We start from the raw sequence: 10,236 nt of genomic DNA on the forward strand, positions 1-10,236 counted from the left end.
GCCACCGCCTGCCTCTACACGCACACCAACAACTCCTTTAAGTAGTGAACGCTCCACTAGGCCCATTTCGGCCCAGCGAGCCGAGCGGGTCGACGAGGCCCCCTTCTGGGCTGACCCGTTGCTTGAATCGCCTCTTCGCGCTCTTCTGATGCACTCCCATTGGCTTGATCCCTGACAATCCCCCTTTCTTAGAAACGGCTTGTACCCAAGCCGGAGCCCTTGGAAACAACTGTTTCAGCGTCTCCTTATCCTCCCAGGTAGCGAGTTCATCAGAAGGATCACTCCAACGAACCAAGACTTGAACCAAGGAACTAGAGCCACGTCGGATCACTCGTTGCTGCAAGATCTCTGCAGGTACCTAAAGATGAGCATCAGAAGAAGGTAACTGTGAAAGTGCTGTGCAACCAGGAGCCAAGACCTTCTTCAACAATGAGACATGGAAAACCGGGTGGACTTTGCTAGAAACAGGCAAAGCCAATTCATAAGCCACTTCTCCCACACGAGCAATGATCTGGAATGGTCCATAAAACTTGAAGGCCAACTCATGATTAGCACGTGGAGCAACAGAAGACTGCAAATATGGCTGCAGTTTGAGAAATACAAATTCCCCAACTTCAAAGGAACGCTCAGTGCGATGTTTATCAGCTTGAACTTTCATTCGTTGTTGTGCACGTGACAAATGCTGCTGAACTGAATGTAAAACCACCTTGCGCTGATCAAACCAGTGTTTCAGATCCTCGGACTGTATTGTATCATCGACAGAGATGTCAAAGTGACGAGGAGCATGCCCATAAACTACCTCAAATGGTGTTTGCCCCGTAGCTGAGTGCCAATTTGTATTATACCAAAACTCACACAAAGGTATCCATTGCGCCCAACGCGTGGGGTGTGAACTGACAAAACATCTGAGGAAACATTCCACTTGCTGATTCACACGCTCCGTCTGATCATCTGTCTATGGGTGCCGAGCAGAACTCATGCGAAGCAAAGTACTTATCTTAGCAAACAACTCCTTCCAAAAAAGACTAGTAAACACCCGATCACGATCTGACACAATAGACAGTGGCATGCCATGAAGACGATAAACTGATTCAGAAACACCTCAGCCACAGACAGAGCAGTGAAAGGATGATGCAAAGGAATGAAGTGTCCATATTTTGTCAACTTATCAATAACCACAAACAAACAATTGTACCTGCCAAATGTGGGGAGACCTTCAACAAAATCCATGGTCACCATTTCCCAAGGCAGGGTTGGAATTGGCAAGGGTTGCAACAATCCAGGATATGGTATACGTTCAGGCTTAGCTTGCTGATAGATCAAACGATGATGCACAAACTGTTTAATAAAACCTCTCATACCTGCCCAACGAAACAGCTTCCTCACATGTTTGTAGGTTACAGGGAAACCTGAATGCCCACCAATCGCACTATCATGGAAGGCACTGACCAACTAATGATGCAACTAAGGTTTATTACCCACCCAAATACATTGATCAATGCGCAAAATACCAACTCTCAAAGAAAACTTCTTGTCAAACTGAGGATTAAGCGCCAATCGTTGCAACAATGGAGCAGAAAAGGGATCATCAACATAACTCTGAATGATATCTTCCAACCACAGTGGCTGAACAGAAGAGATATGGTGAAGTTCAGGAAGCACTTCCTGTGCAGTGTGAGGTCTCCTAGATAAAGCATCAGCAGCTCTGTTCTCAGCTCCTTTTTTGTAACAAATGGTGTAAGTAAGGCCAAGCAATTTAGTCAAAGCTTTGCCAAACTGTGTGCAAACGCTGATCTGACAGACTGGCTAGGCTCCTCTGATCTGTGTGTATAACAAATTGAGACAATTGCAAATACTGTCGCCAATGACCTACAACAAGAAGTATAGCTAAAATACTCTTTTTCATAAACAGAGAGAGCCTGGTTTCTAGGGCCCAAGGCTTTACTGACATATGCTAAGGGGTGACCATCTTGCATAAGAACTGCTCCAATTCCCACATCACAAGCATCTGTTTCCACAATAAACTTCTTGGAAAAATCTGGGACGGCTAACACTGGTGCTGATGCCAGGGCTTCTTTGAGGGCAAAGAAGGACTGTTTCTCAACATCTGTCCAATGGAAATACACCCCTTTTTTGAGCAATGAAGTGAGAGGCCTGCTGATAACTCCATAAAGCTTAACAAACTTCCTATAACATCCAGCTAAGCCCAAAAATCCCCTGACCTCCTTAACAGATACAGGGACTGGCCAATCCTGAATAGCAGAGATCTTAGCAGGGTCAGTGGACACCCCCTGACCACTAATGATGTGACCCAAATACCCAATTTCCTGCTGGGCAAAAGCACACTTGGATAATCTGACTTGCCACTGATGCTTAAGTAACAACTGGAGTACTTCTGCCAAATGCTGCAAATGAAGTGCATAAGTCGCACTAAGAACTAAAATATCATCAAAGAAAACCACTGCACATTTTCTCAACGCAGGAGACAGATCACTATTCATAGCAAGCTGAAAAGTGTTAGGCCCTCCAGTCAGCCCTTGTGGCATAACCAAAAACTCAAATTGGCCATTATGAGTTTGAAATGCAGTCTTATACTCCTCTCCAGGGTCAAGCCTGATCTGATGATAACCTGATCTCAAATCCAACTTAGAAAACCATGAAGAACCAGCTAATTCATCCAAAAGCTCATCAATCACTGGAATCGGATACTTGCATTTAGCAGTGATAGCATTAAGATGCCTATAATAAAAAACAGGCCGCCAAGAATGATCCTTCTTTTGTACCAACAGCATTGGGGAAGAAAAGGGACTGTTGCTAGGTCGGATCACACCAGAGGCCAACATTTCTTGCACCTGCCTCTCCAATTCATCCTTCAAAGCAGGAGCAACTCTATAAGGTCTGATGGCAACAGGACCAGGTCCAGGAATGAGAGGGATTGTATGATCATACTTCCTTCTAGGTGGTAAACCACTAGGAGCTGCAAAAACTGGAGCAAATTTCTCAATAAGCTCTTGAACTTCCTGAGGCAATTCAGACAGAACAACTTCTTCAGTTACTAACAAAGCTGACATTTCCATTACTGCACACAGCTGAGGGCTAGCATCTGCACCAAGCAATGTAACCAAAACATGATCCTTCTAGAAAGAAATCCAATGTTCAGCCCAATCCACCTGCATAGGACTGTGAGCAGCAAGCCAATCCATGCCCAATATGCCATCATAAGTCCCCAAAGGAAAAACCTTAAACTGGCTAGTAAAATTATAACCAGCATAAGACCACTGCCCTGTTTTTAACTGACTAGAGCAAGGGATTAATTTACCATCAGCCACTCTAACCATGGAAACAGGCATTTCAGAAACACCTGACATGGAAGCAGCTACAACTACATCAAGGAAAGTGTGACTACTACCAGAATCCACTAAGAAATACAATGTACGCCCTTGCAACTGCACTCTGAGCTTCATAGTTGACACAACAGGAACAGTAGGATCACCAATAGCAGTTGTAGATAGTGTCATAGCATTAGCCTCACTAACCATTTCTTCCTCTGAATTACTGAACTCATCAGGCCAGCATTGCACATATTCCAACATCTCCTGAACCACATGTAACTGAATTTCCTGCTTACACTTATGATCTCGAGCCCAGCGTTCACCACAAACAAAACATAATCCCTCAGACCTCTTGAATTCACGCAAAGCAGACCATCTGTCATCAGTCGTAGATGACTTAGCAGAATCTATCACTTTCTTCTCTTCCAAGGGTTTAATTGGACCTGGGCGACTCGATCCAATCATTCCTGACGATGTTGAGCGAGAAACAAATGGAATGGGATGTGTTGATGAGTTAGTTAATTCATCTAACAACAAAGCCAAAGCATAAGCAGAATCCAAATCAAGTGGTTGCTGAATGCCAACCAACATACACATTGCAGGCTTCAACCCTTCCATGAAACGAGTCACATAATGCACTGTATTTGGGTGATCTTCATAAACAGTCAATTGATCAAACAACTCTGAAAACTGCTCAACATACTCTTCGACAGTGCTAGTCTGACGAATAGAGAACAACTGACGCAACAAATTTTGATGCTTATTACGGCCAAAGCGGGACATCAACAAGCTACAAAACTCTGACCAAGATACATTAGGTGCTCTACGCTGAACTGACACCAACCAACGAGCAGCTGACCCGTCGAACAATGATGAAGCAAACGAAACCCACTGATTTTGTGGTGTGTTCCAGAAACGGAAATAATCCTCACATCGAGTATGCCATAACTTCGGGTTAGACCCATCGAATCTAGGTAACTCAATCCGAGGGCGTAATCCAAGTGCCTCAACAGGGAACTGACGGAAACTCTCCTGGGGTGTACTGACATGCCTAGGAGAATTCTGCTCTGAATGCATACCTCGGACCTGAGGAGGAACATACTTGGGGGCCGATCCATCAGATCCAGCCGTGGTACCCTGCACCGGTTGCTTACTAGCAGATGGATCTCACGGTGATGGAGGCGGGGTGGCTCCAATTTCTCCACGGATCTCGTCGAGGTCGATGCTGAGGGAGAGCTTGACGTCCTCGATCCGTCTCGAGAGCTGATCCAGCTTAGTGTTGAGCTTGGCGAGTGTGGTCACCGTTGCCTCGTTTCACTTGGAGGAGCTCTTCGCGAGAGTCGAAATCCGCATGCAGCAGCTCGTACAACACCTTCGTCTCCGGTGGAATTCGGTCCATGGCCTCGGAGCCGCGGCGGTCTGCGAAGCGGGTGCGGTGAGGGTGGCGAGGTAATTCCAGGATGGGAGGGCTCTGATACCAGATTGTTAGGTGATCTCTCTCTCTCTATTACACCATTGATTTCAAATCTGAGCTACAACTCAAGAGGAAGGGGAATTGGGGAAGAAGATACACCCACACACGCAAGCCTCTCGGCCAACTAGCCGTTTGCCACCGCCTGCCTCTACACGCACACCAACAACTCCTTTAAGTAGTGAACGCTCCACTGGACCCATTTCGGCCCAGCGAGCTGAGCGGGTCGACGAGGCTACCTTTTGGGCCGGCCCGTTGCTTGAATCGCCTCTTCGCGCTCTTCTGATGCACTCCCATTGGCTTGATCGCTGGCAATGGATCACAGGTCAGGCGATGCATGGGTGTTCCCATGGGGCGTGTCTACGCTTGTTTGTCACCCTGATGCAGAAGTGATGATCTCCGTGCAGTGCCACGACACCAGCGATGACCCCATGAGGGTGTTTCCAGTGAAATAGTTTTTCTACCCCTCCCAATACTCCACCTTGTACAGGTACTAAGCCTCCCACATAGGCAAAAAATCTGATGTGGTAAGTTATTTAAGAGGAGAGAGCGTGAGTGAGAACTGAGAAGAAAAGGACGGCACATGCGTTCTCTCTTCCCCAACAAAATAGTTGCATTTTAATTCCTTGTCATATTGTGAATCGTTAATAACTTGTGACCAAATTTCCATTTGTACATTTGAATCCAGAATGATAAGACCTTTAAAACAAGACCGGTTTTGGATACATTTTGGCTAGTTTGAGTTTTACTGTTTCAATCAGTTTCACATTACAAAAAAGTATTTCCCTCATTTAAAAGTTGGATTTCACTTGTTGTAAAATGCCTATTTCACACATTAGAAAACACGGATTTTACTCATTTCAAAAACTTGTTTCACTCATTTCAGAAAGCCGATTTCAATCATTAAAATAAACTCATTTATTTATGTTTAAAAAACCATTTTCACTCATCTGAAGAAACTGATGTCACTCGTTTCAGAAAAATAATTTCACTTAGTTGAGAAAATATATATCACTAAGTTGAGAAAACATAGATTTTTGTCGTTAAAAAAATAATTTTGTTCATTTCAGAAACCTGATTTCAATCATTAAAAAAACTCATTTCCTTATGTTCAGGAAACCAATTTCACTCATCTGAAGGAACCGATCTCACTTATTTCAGAAAAATAATTTCACTTAGTTGAGAAAACATATTTCACTCAGTTAGGAAAACATATTTCAAAATTGATTTCACTCAATGCAAAAAACATATTTCTAAAAGATAGGTTTCACTCCATTTAGGAAAGACATTACACTCATTTACAAAAGATATATTTCACTCATTTCAATATTTTATTTAAGTATAAAAATAATAGATTTCACACATTTGTGAAAACATATTTCACTCATTTCAAACGAATATTTTCACTCTTTGTCCGAGTTACAGTAATTCCACTAATATCGGTAAACGATTTCACTCATTTACAAAAGATATATATCACTTATTTCACTAGTTTCAGAAAACATATTACACTCATTCACAAAATATAGATTTCACGCATATCATTTTCAAACACTGAACTGATGGTTGTATTTCTACACATATCTAATTCAAACAATGAAATAAGTAGTGCCACACAAAATATATTGAGCGAAATAAGTTACCTGAAATGTTGAAATCAAACACATTTGAAATGTATCCAAGATTGATATTTTTCTAAAGGTCTTAACACCCATAGATCAAATATATAAAATATTTCACATATGTAATTTTTGTTTAAATATGGATGGTCGAAAATGTCAAATGCAACTTAAATGTTACCTTTGCTATGGGAGCGAGAGGGAGGAGAGTATGTCTGCGTCATACATGCATTGTATGTGTTTTTACTGACAAAAATTGCTCACAAGAGTTGACAAGACATTTCATACACTACGATCAGAGACCCTTTCACAAAACTGTGTGCGATGCATCAATCACAAACGGGGATGTAAAAAACCCGTCAAAGAAGGTGTAAAACATCTGCAATGGAGGATTCATCAAAAACGTTTCAGATTTTAGTTGCATGTGCGATCCAGGGCATACGGTTCAGTCCAATGAACTGTTTGCGATGAGGCGGAACAAAAGAAACGGGCAGCCTGATGAAGGCGTGTGCAATACAGAGCATACGGTTCACTCGGATGAACTGTTTGTGATTAGGCAACACAAAAGAAACGGGCAGCCAGATGAAGGTGTGTGCTGTATACAGCATACGGTCCACTCGGATGAACTGTTTGTGATTAGGCAACACAAAAGAAACGGTCCGCCAGATCAAGGTGTGTGTGATTGAGGTCATACGCTTCAGAAGGATTAACTATTTACGATTAGGCAACATAACAGAAACGGGTAAGCCAGATCAAAGTGTGTGCGATTGATGGCATACACTTCACATGGATGAACTGTTTGCGATTAGCCACAACAAACTAAAACAGTTAGATAGATCAACGTGTGTGCGCTAGACGGGCACACCCATTCTAATTAAAAGAAGCGTGTGTGATGGTAATAACGAGCGCGCACGGTTGTTGGAACAAGACATGTGCTGACATTGCATATTGCAGTGCACCCTATGGTGCAAACGCCACGTACGCGGCCGAGAAGGCGTACGTGCCCACATTATGCCTTATGCCTTCCGGGAAAAGTGCCGCACTTATAACCGTCAGTAAAGTTTGAGCATGCGTCCCGTCACATTTTTTTAGAAGAACAGGGAGGCCGCGTCCCATCGCATTCCAAATTGCAAACATGTTCACACCGATTAAAACCTAAATGGTTTCCCACTTAAGAGCGTATTACTACGTGGTTATAAATACTACTACTCCAAGATGACTGCACATTCCTCCTCAACTCCTCATCCACAAGAGTTCAAAAACAAACAAGTCATTCATCATCGTTCCCTTGCGTCCGCCATGGCCAGCGTGAGTTCTGGATCGAGAGATTGCCACCAGGGAGAGGCGAGCCTAGAAGCGGGAGCACGAGAGATGTCCCGCCTCGTTGCGAAAGCAACCAACATGTCCCGCCGCACGGCCGTAGCAGCAGAGAGGTCCCGCTGCGCCGCCGAAGCAGCACGGAGGACCTGCCGTGCCGTCGATGCAGCAAACTGGTCCGGCCGCGCCACGGAAGCACAAGAGATGTCCCACCGCGCCGCAAATGTAGCAGAGACGTCCTCCATTGTCGCGGTGGCCTGGGAAAATGCCTCGCGGGCAGGCGAGGACTCTTATAGGCGCATGCGTGCCCTCGTCCTTAGACAAATTGATCAGATCTCCAGGTGGGAGAGGTTGCAGGATGACCTGAAAGCCTCGTTTGAACAGTCTACCAACGTCATCCGGCAACTAAATGAGAGCAATGAGAACCTCCGGGGCGAGCGTCACCTGCTGAGGGTGAAGATCGTCGGAAGTGCGGAGCAGCAGGAGCAGACCACTGCCTTGTTGAAGAGGACCAGCGTCATCGTCAAGAAACTTATGGACGAGAATGCCATGCTTCGCATCGAGCGCAGAAGGCTGGTGGAGGAATCCGTGGATGCTCTCAAGCAGCATCTTGAGGACAAGAAGAGCTCGCGCCGCTCGCCGCGGAGACTAGTTCCCGCGGCCTGTAGCAACGCATCAAGAAAGTAGAGATCGGTGAGCCAGATAGTTGTCTTCCTTCTTCTTTTGCCCTTGTGTATTTCGGGCGTTGCCGCATGTGGCTTTTTTTAATTATGTTTATTAATATGTAAGACAATTATTATCCACTGTCATCGTCCTTATATTCATCATGCTTGCTATAAGTCGCAGTCGATGCTATATAGGTCCGTCGGATCTTACATCAAGATCCGTGCAAAACTTTCTTTTTCAGATTTTCATTTTTCTCTCTTAAATCTCAATCTAGTGAGACATATAGCCACGGCGTAGAACAGGTGCTCGGGCGCCATTAATAGAGACGTTGGGAGGGAGGTGCGCGGCGGGTAGCAGTCAAAGGGCTCTCCTCCCGATGAGCACGCGCAGGGGTCTGATCGCACGTCTCCCGTACTCAAATAGCTACCCCGCACGGCACCTCCTAGCCAATAAAAAAAGGGAATGCGTGGCCGCACGTAATTGGTAAGTCGAATGCCCACGGTTTCAGTAATACTTGTGTCTCCGATTCGTAACGTGACTACACTTGTTCCAAAATGACTTTGTTGATTGTTAATGTGTGGGCCTTCGCAAATCGGATAAAAAATTGCCACAACATGTTGGCGCCATGTCATGAGACCATGCCAAGTTTCATGATTTTCAGGCGTGTTTTCGAATTACAGGAATTAAAAAAACAAGTTTCTCAATCTTTCCGGCCGAGCCACGACGCCCAGATGTTTGAATTTCACTCCGATCTCTTGTATGGGACCTAGAAATTCACCCAAGGACACACATGTGATTTTTCAAATAACTTTGGTGCACTGGAGCATGTGCTTGTAGTTCAAATTTAAATTATGCACATTAAATGCCCAGAAACTCAATTAATGTATAAAAAAGGCCAAACGAACCCGGAATAATTCCAAAATTTAGCACGGTACTTCTATTTGGTCTAATCTGGCTGTGTAAAAATATTAAGACGGGAGAAGGCAGTGTACGTATGTCGTTTCGCACACGAAGGTGAAACGTTCCCTCTCGGAACCACGAGCCTTCTTGAGGGAAACTCCGGTTTGCAAGAAGCTTACACCAAAGCTTGTCCCAATTCGGCCAAAAAAAATACCGCAGCATGTTGGTGCCATGTCATGACACCATGCCAAGTTTCATGATTTTCAGGGATGTTTTGGAATTACAGGAATTAAAAAACCAAGTTTCTCAATATTTCCGGCCGAGCCACGACGCCCAGATGTTTGAATTTCACTCCCATCTCTTGCATGGGACCTAGAAATTCACCCAAGGACACACATGTGATTTTTCAAACAACTTTGGTGCACTGGAGCATGTGCTTGTAGTTCAAATTTGAATTATGCACATTAAATGCCCGAAAACTCAATTAATGTATAAAAAAGGCCAAACGAACCCAGAATAATTCCAAAATTTAGCACGGTACTTCTATTTGGTCTAATCTGGCTGTGTAAAAATATTACGGCGGGAGAAGGCAGTGTACGTATGAAATTTCGCACACGGAGGTGACACATTCCCTCTCGGAACCACGAGCCTTCTTGAGGGAAGCTCCGGTTTGCAAGAAGCTTACACCAAATCTTGTCCCAATTCGGCCAAAAAATTTACCGCAACATGTTGGTGCCATGTCATGACATCATGCCAAGTTTCATGATTTTCAGGCGTGTTTTGGAATTACAGGAATTAAAAAACCAAGTTTCTCAATATTTCCGGCCGAGCCACGACGCCCAGATGTTTGAATTTCACTCCCATCTCTTGCATGAGACCTCGAAATTCACCCAAGGACACACATGTGATTTTTCAAACAACTTTGGTGCAC

General features: G+C 44.4%; 1 protein-coding gene across 1 annotated transcript; it reads right to left on the bottom strand.

Moving 5' to 3' along the window:
- Positions 1-358: 358 nt before the first annotated feature.
- LOC141027313 (uncharacterized) lies at positions 359-3,593 on the bottom strand. The gene is made up of 6 exons (XM_073504309.1): positions 3,320-3,593; positions 2,831-3,103; positions 1,950-2,695; positions 1,512-1,626; positions 1,362-1,409; positions 359-822 (listed from the first exon to the last, which is right to left on the bottom strand). The coding sequence occupies exons 1-6, from the start codon at positions 3,591-3,593 to the stop codon at positions 359-361; spliced, it is 1,920 nt and encodes a 639-aa protein (XP_073360410.1).
- Between the last annotated feature and the right edge of the window lie 6,643 nt (positions 3,594-10,236).

This window comes from Aegilops tauschii, chromosome 7, assembly GCF_002575655.3.
Source record: "Aegilops tauschii subsp. strangulata cultivar AL8/78 chromosome 7, Aet v6.0, whole genome shotgun sequence".
Taxonomy (NCBI): domain Eukaryota; kingdom Viridiplantae; phylum Streptophyta; class Magnoliopsida; order Poales; family Poaceae; genus Aegilops; species Aegilops tauschii.